Source organism: Erpetoichthys calabaricus, chromosome 16 (genome assembly GCF_900747795.2).
Source record: "Erpetoichthys calabaricus chromosome 16, fErpCal1.3, whole genome shotgun sequence".
In the NCBI taxonomy this organism is placed as follows: domain Eukaryota; kingdom Metazoa; phylum Chordata; class Cladistia; order Polypteriformes; family Polypteridae; genus Erpetoichthys; species Erpetoichthys calabaricus.
In genome coordinates, this window is record NC_041409.2 from 69,461,205 (window position 1) to 69,477,880 (window position 16,676).

Sequence of the window (16,676 nt, forward strand, 5' to 3'; positions counted from 1 at the left end):
TAGTTGACTTGCTCTTTTTAAAGTTTCTGAACACTCCTACCAAGCATACAACCTTAGCCAAACCCCATGCATTTGGTACTACAATAGCTAAAACATAAAATTTTTTCTCCCACTCATCTTTTGCTGTACGTTTGACAACTTCTGCAAAACAAAGGATATTCCGGTCCAGCAACCACTCTCTAACTTCCAATAGAACTTCCCTGCAGGCCAGCCATTCTCATTTACATCTCTGAAGAGAATGAATCCAACCCCCTACCTACACAACAGTAAGTACTTCAAATTAAAAAAATGCAGCACAAAAATCTAACTGCCTTAAGTTTTTCAAGGGAAAAAAAAAAACATCTGGACTGCAGCTGTGCCCAGCATGAAACCATAAAGGACACTCAATGCTAGGTGCTTTGTACAGCTGTACTATCAGCAAACGCAAGTCACTTTAAAGTTTTCTAATTATGGCAATCACCCAAGGACTTAAAGCAAAGCCTCCCAGTTTAAAAAAAAAAAAAAAAAAAAAAAACAAAAAAAAGGACAGAGATCATTACTTTCGTAATGTAAAATGCGGACCAGAGACCAAAGCACTGAAACAACATGCAGTATGCTTGGCATGAACACCACCTTCCATTAAAATTTAAAGAAACATATCTTATTACTCCCACGTGCACCCAGCATGGCATGGTATTTTATTAATTATATGTTTACTAAAAGCTGTGTCATGACAAAACTCCAACAAACCAACACAAATTTGAAGGCACAAACATACTTCAAACAATGCTACTATGTTGTCTGTAAGTAAAATGGATTGAAGGCCAGCAATCTGGAGTCCTTCTACTATCAGTGCACAGTAATAAAAAGAGTTATAGAAACAAATGAGACTTCGACTTATTATAAAAGGATGCTTGGTTTCAGAAAATAATGCTGCCTTGACTTGTTTGGCGATTCAAAGGTTCTGACTCATAACCGTTGGAAGGTTGGGAGAACAAAATTCTGTATGTTTGTTTTAACTGCTATAAACTATTTAGTCATGTGACAATGTTGTCCCAGAATGCTATTGCCAGGCTAAAACCTACTACAGTATTACTTTTATTAGGCCATGCTGTGTTATCATTTTAAATTTGTACAGAATTTCTAGGCACAGCCAGGGCGTTGAGGGGGTCCGGTTTGGTGGGCTCAGGATTGGGTCACTGCTTTTTGCAGATGATGTTGTCATGTTTGCTTCATCAGGCCGTGATCTTCAGCTCTCTCTGGATCGGTTCGCAGCCGAGTGTGAAGCGGCTGGGATGAGAATCAGCACCTCCAAATCCGAGACCATGGTCCTCAGCCGGAAAAGGGTGGAGTGCCCTCTCAGAGTTGGTGGCGAGATCCTGCCCCAAGTGGAGGAGTTCAAGTATCTCGGGGTCTTGTTCACGAGTGAGGGAAGAATGGAGCGTGAGATCGACAGGCGGATCGATGCGGCATCCGCAGTAATGCGGGCGCTGCATCGGTCTGTCGTGGTGAAAAAAGGAGCTGAGCCGCAAGGCGAAGCTCTCAATTTACCAGTCGATCTATGTTCCTACCCTCACCTATGGTCATGAGCTATGGGTAGTGACCGAAAGAATGAGATCGCGAATACAAGCGGCTGAAATGAGTTTCCTCCGCAGGGTGTCTGGGTTTTCCCTTAAAGATAGGGTGAGAAGCTCAGTCATCCGGGAGGGGCTCAGAGTAGAGCCGCTGCTCCTCCGCATCGAGAGGAGTCAGATGAGGTGGCTCGGGCATCTGATCAGGATGCCTCCTGGACGCCTCCCTGGTGAGGTGTTCCGGGCACGTCTAACCGGGAGGAGGCCCCGGGGAAGACCCAGGACACGCTGGAGGGACTATGTCTCTCGACTGGCCTGGGAACGCCTTGGGATTCTCTTGGAAGAGCTAGAAGAAGTGGCCGGGGAGAGGGAAGTCTGGGCATCTCTGCTCAAGCTGCTGCCCCCGGACCCAACCTCGGATAAGCGGGAGACAATGGATGGATGGATGGATGGATGGACAGTTGAAAAAAATATCCTCTAAACACATGACGGTACAGATTATCAAAAACAAATTCTTTAGAACTGCCTAGTTGTTACTGTGATGCATGTTTTCATGGGACACATTAAGAGCCCAGACACTACAAGAGTAATCTTTAAATATGAGTTATCTGAACATCATTGTACATCAGACAAATTAATTCCCAATAGCTGTGAACCAATATGTGAATTAGCTTTTTCATCAGGACAATGATTCTTGCCATAAGCCTAAGAAGTATATACCGAAGCATACAAGAACAACAATGTAAAATTTAAAAGGTCTCTAAGGTATTACTTTCAAGTACTCTTCAAGGAAACACTTCCAAGTATCTACAGTTCTCCAGGCAAAGAAATAGTTTAACATTTTGTGTTAGTTTAATCTTAACTGGCTTTGAAAAGTGATCAACTGTATTTGATGAAGAAATGACCTTAATGTAACAGGTCCATCAACTTTAATTATTGCCTCAATGTTTCCACTACGTTTCTTGCAGGGAATAGACTAAAAAGATTCAACTTGTTAATCTTTCCTCACAGCTTATACCCTGCAGTCTTAAAATAACAGTTGTTTTTTGGACTTTTTTGTAGTGCTGCTACTGTATGTCATGCTCCTAATATGTGGAAAATAACTGCAGACATAATTCTACACATAGCCTTGGATAGGTCTTATACAGCTTCAACACAACCACTACTAAGCTACCTGAATAACTGTGGTCTATAAATTTAACAAATGTGCCAAATACGCTAAAAACAACAGGGTCCAGGACTCAATGCCGATATCTCTTAATTCACAAAGCTATCATTAAAAGATTTAATCAGTACCAAGATCTGGCATTCATTCACACAGGATGCCTTCTTTGTGTCATCTTGGGTTAACTATATTTCGGAGTATTGCCACTGAACTATCATGTGGAAAACACTTAATACAAAGTTGAAATTTTCTAATATCAAATTGAATGAAAATAAAATAAAGCCACATAAAGATGAGAAGACAAAAATTGTGACATTTAATGTGAAGTGTACAAAACAAAAGGTGAGTAAATCTAAAAACGTACAGATTTACTCTGTTGCTATACAACAGAAAGAGTAAATTACATTATTTTTTGGCTCCCAATAATGAATGGTTTTAAAGGCAGTCACATTTCTCATGAACCCAAGTCACGCTGACTTTGTGTTTTCTCATTTGCAGCAGCATACGTCAGGCTAACGCTCTTGCTCAATCACATGGCAGCGACATGCTTCCAATTTGGTAGGGCTTTTTTTTTTTTCCCCCCTGAATGTTTGTCCTCTAGCTGAGATTAGCTAAATCCCATGTAAGTAAGCGATATAGCAGCCTACCCTTGAGTCAGGATTTTAAAGTGCTTGCTCCTTGCTGCTGGCATAGTGCTCACCTTTGTAAGGATTTGTAATAAAATCTTTTTCATGCAGGGCTACCACACCTGCCTCAAATCATCTATATCACTCTAATTTGCTGTGGGGGAACTGCTTAAGGCAGCGGATGAAAAATGAGCTGGTTCATTTTTATTAAATAAGTAAAATTCTGAACACTTTAAATTGTAAGCAAGTAACTCATTTCTACCAGCCTGTAGAAACAGCACTGCTGTGTCATCCTCTGCAAGAACCTTATGGTACATTCACCAAGCACACTACAAATCCTTCTGATTCATTATACAAGCCCGAATTTCTAATATTGGCTAAAAGGGAAAACTAAGGTAGTACTTGGTAAATGAGATTTAAATAAATCATTGGAATACTATTGTGATGTAGCAGGTACACCTCAATTTCATCTCACCCAAGTCAAATAATTATATGTGAAAAAGTGCTGGTGAGCAAAGGAAATGTGAAAACCCAAATTACCTCATTCTTGGGCCAAAGGCTAAATTCTAACTTATTTCTCAGATTCTGACACAAGAAGAGAATTATACAGAAAGGTTCAGGAACTAAAAAACAACAAATCTGCAGTTAGAAAGCCTTACCATACCATCTATTTAAAGAACCCTATTAACTCAAACTGCACACCTTTAGGATGCGGAAGGAAATCCCACAAGACAAGAGGAAAGAGTGCAGATTCCATAAATACAATGACATTGCCAAATTGCAAAAGCACTAACTACTGTGCCACTATGCTGGCCAAAATACCACAGAGCCATAGATAAAGTTCAAACTCCACAAAGGCAATGACATGACCTAATTGATGTAAGAGGAAATCTCTGCCTGTATACTGCACAAAATACCATTCCGACATCTCTAAATTGAAGAATTAATAAATTAACTATTTAGAACATTGAGAAGCACTATTCCATCCCTATTATTTCACAAGTTCACTAAATCTCTTTGGAACTGCAAGGATTGTTGGCTTATTGTCTGCTTGACAGAGGAAAAGACCCAAGATACTTATACGGTAGGACAAACAATCCTAAACAGGTTCAGAAAAAGAAAAAAAATGGTTCAAAGAGCATGACTAAATAAATACCTCTTTGGGTGAGGATACTGAATGAGGCATAGCTTTACAGTGAAAAACAATATAGGAATTCCAATGTAAAGCGTAGGTATACAGCAAGTTTGATTTACCTTATCTGGGTTGTTAAAAACATCACTGCGTAGCTCACCATCCAAGAACTCATTGAAATATGTCATGAGCCGCTGAGCTTCCACAGCCCGCTGTCTTGGCGTGTTCACTCCCTCCAGCTGGTCCCCTAGGTGGCACACCTTTGTAGCCACATAACTTATGTGATCATCAAGCTCTTGAAAATGCTGAAAAGCCACCTGTATAAAAAGATAAATAAAGCCTTGCATTTAAGATATTAACTCAACAGTGAAAGAGGCAAGAGCTTTAACTGCATTTTCTAAATAAAAAATATATACTGTATTTATTTTTTATATATAGGGAGAGAAACACACACCCCCTTAATTTTTTTAAGGAGCCAACCTGTATACAAATGAAATTCAGTTCTTCTTTCAATAAATTTTACAGCTGAAGCACTTGAGCTCTACAAAGCAAAACTAATAGCCTTTACCAATAAATAAATATTTTTATTATTTTATAGAACGCAGTGATCCTTAATGTAGCTATATACAAAGACAAATCTAGAAATTTTAGAATAAATGGTAATCGAGCCTGCATAATAATAACAACAAAAAAAAATTTAAGGATCATTTATTAAAGTTAAATACTGTATATATATTTTGGTTATTTAAATAATTAAATACATTCACTACTGAAATACAAGAAAGATGGTTCAAAATATATGTTTGGTCCACTGACTACTGTACCAAATGCCAACAATAAAGCTTACAAATTGTAATTGATAAAGCATTGTGGGGCAAATGTAAAATAGGAAAGGCTAAATTGTATCTTTATAATTTTAAAACAAGTCTGCAATAATCCCCCCTCCTAGTATTGTAACTTGGTGTTGTTGAGAGGCTTGTCTGCCTCAAACGTTGTCAGTGTTAAAGGCTTGCACAGGACTTGGCAGTATCTGATAAATCTTGCCCAGATCTAAATATTTATGACAAATATAAGTTTCAATAGATGACTTAAGGGGGCTTTTCAGTTTACCCTGCTGACTGAACTGCATTTGCAATGGATGAGCAAACTCAGATGCCCTTTCCATCAAAGCTGAAGAGAAGGTACTTGAGAGAATGAAATGTTATATGTGGCTACTTTAGGGTAAGTTTTTCCACAAAAACACATGACAGCAACTTTGTTTTATGTTTCAGGACCTGACCAATACAATCACCACATTTACAATTGTTTTATTATATATATGCAACTTCTCACTTTTGTGTTTTAGAATGTCAGCTTATTTTGTCCTTTTACAATGTCGCATGACTGACACCTCACAAATAGGTAATCTAATTTATGACGGTCCAATTTGTTTTTTTTTTAACTTCTATGACAGTACATAAAAGATAGGAGATTTTATTTCTCATTTTCTGAAATATAAAAAGATACTTACTGAATATTGGTCAACAGTCATATCCTCAACAATGGCCACAAACTCTGGGTACTGACTACAACAATGAAATTTGGTGGAAAAGTTGAAGAAAGGAACTCTGTGCATGGGGTTGTTGATCTTACTGACTGTGTTAGGGTAAACCACTCACTGGATGAACTTCAAAGTAGAACTGTTGCTTCAGAGTGCAGAGGAGACAGCTAACACAATTTAAATATGGAGTTAGGTTGCCCACACTTTCACAATTGTGTACCAGACATGACCTACATAGAGATAAAAGATATTGTCCTCCTGACATATTCTGAGTTGACTGGTGTGGCTGTGCCTGCACAGTTCCCAGGAATACCTGGAAACTATTGTACAGGGTGGTAGGGAAAGGGGTTTGTCACCACTGCAAACACTGCCAAAATGCCAGAAGCAAAGAGAAGGTGATTAAATTTGAAATGAACTTCAAAAATGAAATGAATTTCAAAATATTACCTGGTTGCTTTTTTGTAAATCCTGTACTTTTCGGGCAAACTCCTTCGCTTCTTTTTGGCACTGCTGTTCTAGCTTTTCTACTCTCCTCTGAATTCTCTCATCCAGAAGCTTTAGCTCTTCTATATGGTTTTTAAATTCTTCAAGTAGCCTGTATGGGCCAACAGTATAAAAATGGGAGTGAAAAATAGTAGAAAACCTAATGGTTCAAATATAGTAATTTTACAAAGCTTTATGTACATTATTACTATAAATTAAAAGAATGCAAGAGCCATGTATACAAAATGTTCAGAAAAACTCATTTTTTTACATTTGTAACTTTAAGAGTGGTTAAACACATCTGATCTAGGTTTAAACACTTTGATTGGTGTAGTATAGTAGTTTTTCTCAACTAGAAGAAAACTGTTGAGCCTTTTACTTTGCACTACAGCAGGTTATTCATGTACAGCATTTCCTAAAATTTGAAAACTGCCACAATGGTCAACCCAAATACTTTATAAATATATACTACTCAAAAGAATTAAAGGAACACTTTTTAATTAAAGTATAGCATCAAGTCAATGAAACTTCTGGGATATTGATCTGGTCAGTTAAGTAGCAGAGGGGTTTGTTACAGATGTGAAGGTCTGGAGAAGTAGTGGAGAACGTTATGCTGCCTGGAACATCGTTCAGCATGACTGGTTTGGTGGTGGGTCAGTGATGGTTTGGGAAGGTATATCCATGGAGGGACGCACAGACCTATACTGGCTAGACAACAGCACTGACTGCCATTAGGTATCGGGATGAAATCCTTGGAGCCATTGTCAGACCCTATGCTGGTGCAGTGGGTCCTGGGTTCCTCCTGGTGCAGGACAATGCCGGCCTCACGTGGCAAGAGTATGCAGGCAGTTCCTGGAGGATGAAGGAATTGATACCACTGACTGGCCCCCACGCTCGTCTGACCAAAGTCCAATAGAACACCTCTGGGACATTATGTTTCAGTCCATCCGACACCGCCAGGTTGCACCTCAGACTGTCCAGGAGCTCAGTGATACCCTGGTACAGATCTGGGAGGAGATCCCCCAGGACACCATCCGTTGTCTCATTAGGAACATGCCCCAACGTTGTCAGGCATGTATACAAGCATGTGGGGGCCATACAAACTACGAGTACGATTCTGAGTTGCTGCAATTAAATTTCGGCAAAATGGACTAGCCTGCTGCATCATGTTTTCACTTTGATTTTCAGGGGGTCTTTGAATTCAGCCCTCTGTAGGTTGATAATTTTCATTTCCATTAAACAAGGTGAAATCCTTTCGTTCCTAACACATTACTCAGTCCGTATCAGTAGAGATATCCAGCAGGATTTTTTTTTCCCCCCAATTGAGATCTGATGTGTTTTCAAAGTGTTCCTTTAATTTTTTTGAGCAGTTTATGTCAAACTTTAATATATACCAGTATTTACCACTTATTTCAGGAACAGGTACATAAATACATCCATAAAAATGTTTGCCTTTATTATTTTAAAACAGAATGTTGGCCTTCCATCCCACTTTTTCATTTATAGACTGGGAAAATAACTAATGTAACTAATTAATTTCACAAAATACATTGTAATGATTCCTGAAGACCTTATCAAATAAAATTAACACAAATTTCCCATTCACATTGGGGGAAAAAAAAAAAAAAAAACACATTCAAATAAAATGCACTGTATGGCTACACCTCAATGTACAGACATAATTAACGCTTTGAAATTTCCTCAAGTAGCAGTTTGAGTACCAAAAAGGATTGTTCTAAATAGTTTTACAGGTAATAATTAATAAATTTAAAAAAAAAAACACTCTACAAATAAAATATAATGAGCATTACCAAATTATACAATTCTCACTGGGCAGCACTGTCCTGCATTGGTAAGCACTGCTGTTCTAAATCAGAGTCCTGGGTTCATGAGAGTTTTATATGCACTTTGACTTCCACCTACATCTCAAAAACTGGCACAATAGTCTAACTGGGGAGTATAAATTAGCTAATGGTGAGTAAGTGTAGGTGTGTGAGTTTGTGTGCCCTGTGACAGACTGGTTTTTGCATTTCATACAACACTTGCAAAAAAATAAATAAATAAATAACACTTCTCTTTGTGACATATGCAGCGTTTATGCTACCAAATCTGATCTGATATTTGTGCAGTTTACATTACACGAACGTATCACATTATATTCAAGTAGCCCTTACAAGAAATGCTTTCCTTGTACATGATTTGTAACGTTGAGATGAACGAAAGACATTTTACATGGATTCCTGTATGTTCTGTTCTACTGATGCTCTTGCTTTAGAAAATGCTAAGTCAGTACTGAAGGGATAGTTATGATATGACTTAGGTTTTTCTGATGCAATTTCCTCCACATCCATTCAGAGAACACTGATACACAACAGGAGACAAGAGTGGCAGGATTGTATTTTAAATGGTTAGATGAATCCCAATGGCTAAAGAACTTTAATACTTGAATAATACAAATAACATTTTAATGTCAGTGCAATCGTCTCTCCCCAAGATTGTGTTACCTTTTAAGGTGTTGCATGTTGCACAAAAATAACAAAAAAGAATTAAGTAGCATAAACCAAATTTGCCCTATAGCTGTTCTCAAAAAAAAAAAAAAAAAAATCGAACACCAATTCAACTGGTCATGATTTATATCTTAAATTCATTTTAAGAAAGTCATTTATATTTAAAACACCAAAAAATGGTAATGTTTAAACGTGAAACTGTCTGGCTTCCTAGTGATGTATCAAATGTGTGCTAAATCTTTTTATAATGGTGGTGTATTTATACAGAGAATTTCAAGACAACATGCAAATGAAATAAATGTGACAAAAAGTCTATAAAAATGTGTTGCTTCCCAATGACAGAAACACACATTCTTTCGCAAATATTTTACTTGATCGTTGCTCACAGCTCTCCACGATTATGTAAACTGTAAAACATTTTGGAAGATGAATGACAAAAAAAAAAAAAAGTGTAATTGATAAGCTGAGAGCTAGTCCGGGCAAACAGAATGAAGCAGGTTTAGAATACATTTGGCTATTAAAATAATCCCTTTTTTGAAATAGTATAGTGTTTGAAGCCTGAAAGCAAGTAGTAGGAGGGTAAAACAAAAAGTCAATTTGTAAATTATGTGGAAACCACAATATGGTTGCAATGGCTTATGGGTAGTTCAAACACACACTGTACAGGACTCTGCTGCTAGTCTAGTTGAAGCAAAGGTCAAAAGAACACAGATGCTCTGCTGTAGGATTATACTGATGCTGAACAACGGGCCATATTGAAACTTCTTTAGGTAGAGAAAGTGAAACCTGCTGAAATTCACCAAAGGATATTGGCTTGTACAGATCAGTAAGCTATTTAAGTACCCATCCTGCACAAGTGTTACAGTACCCCAAGTCATTAATCACTATGGCATCTGCAGATCCATAACCAATATCCAAATGTGCAGCAACTGTGGATAATGTAATCTGTCTGTCTCTGATGAAGGCATTCACCATGTCAATGTGGATTTGTGTGCCTGATGTTGATGGTCAACCAGACTGAGCCTCGTCATCTATTAGCCATCACAATCATGTTGTATTGCATCAACTTCTATCTGTTGCAGTTACCACAATTTTTAAATTGCCTTTACGTTTTGATTTACCCTTGTATTATAGGGCTGCACAGTGTTTGCCAACACTGACCCAATCGACTCTTGTTCAATTCATTGCTCTTTTAGGGAGATCGCTATCCTTAGATGGACCACTTGCTATGGCCACACTAGAATGGTAATTGTGCAAGTGTAGCAGGTTCACTCTTTTTATAGACTCCCTTGCTGCTTGCACTGAAGCTGCTGACTTGAATATGGACTGCTACTGACCGTAATGCTCAGTTGATGCAAGAGTCAGCACCATTACATTACTGTCTGCCTATAATGTTATCATCACACCACATAATCCCATTTTCAAACACTCCTCACTATATAAGTGTAATTTTCCTTTTATACATTTCTCAGTACTGTCCAAAAGCTTGACAAAACTTAGATATCCATTTCAATACCAGTAATTACTGCTGAGTCTCTTTTTCAGCATTGATGGCATTTCTGCTTTTCTGGGCAAATGTGTCTATAATCATGTCAAAGTATATTTAAAAAAAAAAAATCACAGCTTTGATCTTTAACAAACAATACTAACCTATAGTTAAACTATATACATAAGCACACAACTAATATATACAGTTTACAGCAAAATATTCATTTTGAATGGTTAGCTTGTATCGTCTTCGGTTCTTTACATTTTTGGACGATTTTTTTTTCTGCTTCATTACTTGGCTCTCTGATATACGACTACATTAAGAGAAGATTTTTATATGGTTCTCTGACACCCTAACAATACCATTCTACTCCTTTATTGAACCCAAGATCCCTGTCTTTTAGCTGATTTGTGAAAGAACATTTAGACATCCATCACATTATCAAAAAGCTGAATTTCCCATTAAAAAGCTCTGACCTAGAATTTGAATAGAATAACAGATTCTCTGGAACAAAAACATGACAGAAACTCCATCAGCTTACCAGATACAGAAACAAGCAATTTGTCATTGCATAAAACAAAGACCACACACTTCAGAAAAAAAAAATGTAAAATTAGGCAGGAGTTTAAAAAATATTTAAAAAAAACTGTATTATATAGGCAAATTAAACAAATTATGTGATGTTCTGCCTTCCGAATTTGTTTAGTAGAGAGAAACTAAATTTTCACTTTAGGGCAGGCTGATCAACTACTTTTAAAACCAACTAAGTCTGTCTCTGCCTGACACGTGCACCAGCCTTCACATTACAGCCATTTCCATCAAAGACCTTTAAAACACAGTAATGCAAAATAAAAACTTGGAAATTAATGTATTTTTCACCTATTATCAGCAAGAACCATGATCACCACACATTAACAATCATTAAAGATATAAACAAGTGTTTCTCCAGCACTCTTCACGGCCAGCACAAGCCAGAAATCCACAAGGATGCTTGCCACTGACAAAGGAAAAACAATCACCTTTTTGGGTCAAATGCCTCCGCACCTCCTTTTGAGCCTCCTCCTGGAGTCCTCCAAGCAAGTCTTTCAATATATTCATCTGCATCAAAAGGCTCCTGTAAGGATAATACAATTGATTTGTTACATCAAACCTCTTCCTTTTGTAATTAAACTGGATTCAAACTGAAAGAAATTTTAATTTAATTAATTAGCTATCTATGGATTAAGGCCACACAATTTAACCAGAGAACTAAAGTAAAAAGAAAAAAAGGCAAGTGTCTGATGAATTAAAAAAAAAAAAAAACACTTTGTGCCAACTAGAGGTACTCTTAGCAGATAAATTGAAGATATATACCTGTAAAACCCGACAGAGATGCTGCCTGCACCCTCCGCTCAAATATTCGCCTTTGGATTGGAGAGGTTTGAGAGTTATAAAGGGTTCTAAGGCTACCAAAAATGTGTGTTAAATGACCAGCTTATAAAAGACAACCTCTAGGTTTAATGACTTGAGTTAAACTTGTACATACACTTGTGACTGACAGACAGACTTTTTGAGTAGAGGTCCTAAATAGGATAATGAAATATCAGTTAATGAAAAGGAAATCTACCTGATCTTATAATGCCACATTTGAATAGAGTATTCAGTGTTAACAGTGTTGTTTATTATGATTGACACAGTGGCACCGGGCTTATAAATTATTTATCCATACTACAGAGAAAGAATGAGTCAGCTTTTAAGAACACTTGATACAAAATAAGAGCTGTCCAGACGCAAATATGCTGGGGAACGTTACAAAATGAATGCCTGCACACATAACGCAGACTGTAACATACATGAAAAACAATATATACGCAAATACACAATTTGGAACTAAAACAAAAGTCATACAACATATATGCATAGAGAATATTTTGTCTGCATTTAACACAATAGCAAATCAAGACCTTTGTCATGTCAATGAGAGAAAGTGATGCTGAAAAAGAAGTAGAAAAGGTATGAAACCGAAATAGGAAATACTTAGTTTTTTGCTGACTGTTTTAGCCAAGTGGTTAATTAAATGGTTGAAAAAAATTAAACCTGTGCCCTTCAATAATATTTCATAATATCATTGTGAGAAAATATACCAGGTTTTGAAGTCTGCATGGTACTGATCTTCAATCATTATGATGCTTTAAGTTCATATCTTCCATCAATCCTGAGTAAAATGTGTTTTAAAACAGCAGGTAACAGATGCCTGAAAGTAGGAACATTAATCCAATTCTCTTCCACCCTCGATATATAGAGACAATTACACAAAGTATATATTTTTTGTGGGTTATTAACTATATCAATACATACTGAGTAATATTAATTCTCTCTTTCATTATAGGTATAAGAGAAATATTACTTAATGTTAAAAAGAAAGTAGACCCACTCAGAACTAATAAATAATTCAAAGTGTAGGCATGCCTACCAATGCTAAAACTATTTCTAATATTAACTTTACTTGTAACATGCAATTTTGTTTGCTTGGCTTCATTTTGAGGCTATACTCCCTATTTTCCTAAAAGGTAATCGTAATTTTATATAGCACCTTTCATTTGCATCTTAAAGCATTTTTTGATAGTAATTACTATCAAAGAATGCATTATAATACCAATGTACTACTTTGTACCAATGAAATGGCCAAAATAGTTGAAAAAAATTAGAATATATGTAGTATCCTCTTTAATAAAATCCCTGTGTGCGTTCAGGTGTCCGTGCAGGTGTGTCTTCTGGTGAAGTGTGCATGCGCGGGGCACGGTGTGATGCGCGATATTACTGTTAAAGAAAATTATAGGCGTTTTACGGAAATACAAACCAGTATTACTGCGAGAGGAAATTAAAGGTACACAATACAGTGACGCATATTACAGCCACATACAAGCCAGTATTACTGTCAGAGAAAATTAAAGGCATATTACCGACGCGCATGCCTGTATTACCACCAGAGAAAATTAAAGGTGTATTACGGATGTACAAGCCAGCAGACATACAAGACAGTATTACTGTCACAGAAAATTAAAGACACATAATACACGGCGGCAGCACATGAAGAATGGTCAGCTCAGCAATTAAACATCAACAAAAGAAAGAAAGAAAAATACGACCAACAAAAAGAATGAGGTCAAGGTCCCTTGCCATTTAATATAGACTGTTCCTACTAATGTTTATTTATGCACTACTGTTCTAGCGCCCGTTATTGTAACGGGCTTAATGACTAGTAGTAAATAACAGGACAATGAAAAGATTTTCAGAACGATGAATATTAACCACACCCGGATCACATGCACAAATTTTCCGGAAAGAAGGGAATAACAAAATTCTGTTACTATTAATTTTTACCCAGACATAAATGAAGAAAATTGTTGTGAATTACTATAAAAACACTATGCCATGTGATACAAAACAAAGCAGTAACAAATGACAAAATACAAAGTATAGATGTGCAGTGACATGGCATGCACCTCTATTCCAGTAATCACATAAGAGGTTTAGACTGTGGCTTTGTACAAATTTAAGGAATTTTTTTAATAATCTAAGATAGATTGTATAGCAACATCTGGGGCTGTACCCACCAAACTATATTTGCTTTTTAAGTAATGACTACTGGTGTGCAGCCATTAAAAATGATCCTGCCAGCAGTGTAGCAGAGCAAGGTGGATGTCTATCTGCAAGCAGGCTTCCTGTTCCTATTTATATAAATACTCGTGATGAAAATACAATTAGGAAGCAAGCCTTCCTGCCATTGTTGGCAAAGCTCTTTCTGAAATGACAGAGCTTGATACTCATATTGCACATAATCACAAGCTGAAGGAACAGTATATATCTTTGCTGAAATTAAAGTTTACATGTAGTTCAGTATAATAGGTGAATAACTTTCATACTGCTACACTCTGAAGACTTGCATTTATTTCAAGATTTTGAAAAACTTTTAAGATTTAAATACAGGTTTAAGTCCCATTATCTATTTTGTTTTTCAAAACAGTAAATGCTGTGATTAACCCTCTGAAACAGACCACATGTTTAACTGGTATGCCACATCTTCAGTTGTTTCCCTTGTGAAAAATCTACAGTATTTAAACCAGGGTCCCCAGCTCCAGTCTTGGAGTGCTACTATGGCTGCAGGCTTCCATTCTAAACTTTTGTTTAAATTAGTGACCAATTTTTGCAGATAATTAACATCTTTTCCATACACTTTAATTGAACTGTTTTTATATAAGATTCAGTCCTCTGAATTTCTTATTTTTTCATTAAATGGCAGCGAAAAGGAAATGAGACGTAAATTAAGCCAACAGATGCTCAGCTAAGTTGGGGCTTTAATCTCCAACAAATTTAGTAATTAGAAACAGTTCTTGTTAATTCAACTTATATAATTTATTGGCTTGTTAAAGTTCTCATTATGTCACAAAAAACATTTCCAAAACTGCTGATTTTCTTTTTTCTAAGAACACCATCAATATGTTTTGTGGGCCTTTCCCTTTCTTTATTTTCAGAAATTGTATGATGGGCACAGATTGCTGGTCACGTGTTGGCTTGTTTTGTGTCATATTACTGTTTGGTTACTAATTAAGGAAAATATAGGCAATTAAGGAGTCTTAAATGGCAAGTTAATTAAAATTAAAACAAAAGAGTTAGCCGCAAAAAAACTGGTCAATAATTAGGTAAACGGTTAAAATGAAAACCTGCAGCCACAATAGTACTCTAAGACCAGAGTTGAAGACCACTGATTTACACGGTCTACCATTCTATATTATTGACGACAGGAATTTTTCAAGCTTTTCACCTAATTTTATCTCTCAAAATTCAATATATGTTTCAATCTGAAAATACTAAGTTTTGTCTAATAAGTATACAGTCGGTTTGATACTTGATTGCAATCTTATGTCTATAGTTGATGATACTGGATACTAGTAATGGTACTGTATATAAAAAAAAAGGACTGAAATCCACTACATTTATAAGTGATACATTTCCACCCTGTCGGCTTCATCAGTCTTTTCTGATACATAGTACCATTTCCTCGTTACATGTAATTTCCTTGACGTTCGAAACAGATGAATCTATACTTTTCATGAATCACACCCCTTGCTAAGTACTTCAATGCACCAATATGGATAACGTTTAAACTCGAGTATTGCATATTGAATCCACTACCTTAGCATCGTTTCCCATCGAAACAGCTTAAATTGATATTTTGCAAACACACAGGATGCTTTTTTGTGGTGACCCTCTCCCATTACCAACGCGTACGAGGACTGCAGAACATCAGGGGCACACTCACATATACAAATACCATTCAACATATTTACATCCACATACACTGTAAGAGGCAGTTTATGTCGGGAGGATGATAATAAAGATGGAATGCATAACAGATGACTGGTATCAACACAACTATGCATGCAACAAATTAACCTAAGTACACAAGTCAATCTTAACAAATGACAAGCTAATACTTTTCATATTTGATTTCTTTTTCTCTTGCCGAGCCCCACCTCGAAAAGCTGTGCCGTGGTAGCCATAACGGTTGGGTCTGTCCAGGGAGAAATGACTCCGACCAATGACAAACGATGCAGGCTTTTCAACTTCAGTCGTCGTCTTTCCGTATATATGGCAGGATTTTATTTTCAAATTAGTATTAAATACAACCTCACATATACCAAAAGGCAGGAGCCAGCAAGTTCGGAATCAGCCATGTTTGGCCCGGAAGGACAGCATAATAGACCACACCCACTACTGACAGTTGCGCGTGCGTAGGCGCGGTCGCCGGGCAATTTCAGAGTTCAAGCATGCGTATGGCACATCAAGACGTTGTCCAGGTTTAGTGAATAGATGCGTTTTACAAATGGATTTTTCCATGTTAACTCTTATAGTACAGTTTTGGCCGCCTTTCGACTTTTATACTAGTTTACTAGAATAGGACATTTATCGATAGGACTAGGGGGACCAGATTTTCAAAGTCTCAAATCTGGTTATTTGTTTTTGTTCCACAACAACTCATTAATTCACCTTAAAACGGGAAGCGATACATAAAAACGGACCTGCCTAGGAAAACAGGACATCTGGTCACCCTAGGACTGACGAGTTGCACGCCTTCAGCCATTCCTCTTACTATTTAAGGGTGTTGGTATGTTGCCATCATCACACATTCCCACATACTCAG

The 16,676-nt window shown here is 37.0% G+C and overlaps 1 protein-coding gene across 1 annotated transcript in view; it reads right to left on the reverse strand.

The window, feature by feature from the left end:
* The window catches only part of exoc5 (exocyst complex component 5), a 41,934-nt gene extending 25,694 nt beyond the window's left edge, over positions 1–16,240 (reverse strand). Inside the window, exons 1-4 of the mRNA XM_028821224.2 lie at positions 16,009–16,240; positions 11,512–11,606; positions 6,461–6,608; positions 4,596–4,790 (exon numbers count right to left, since the gene is read on the reverse strand). Of these exons, the coding sequence (XP_028677057.1) occupies positions 4,596–4,790; positions 6,461–6,608; positions 11,512–11,606; positions 16,009–16,035 (465 nt within the window). The 5' untranslated portion in view covers positions 16,036–16,240. The remainder of the gene's footprint in view (positions 1–4,595; positions 4,791–6,460; positions 6,609–11,511; positions 11,607–16,008) is intronic.
* Positions 16,241–16,676: the final 436 nt, after the last annotated feature.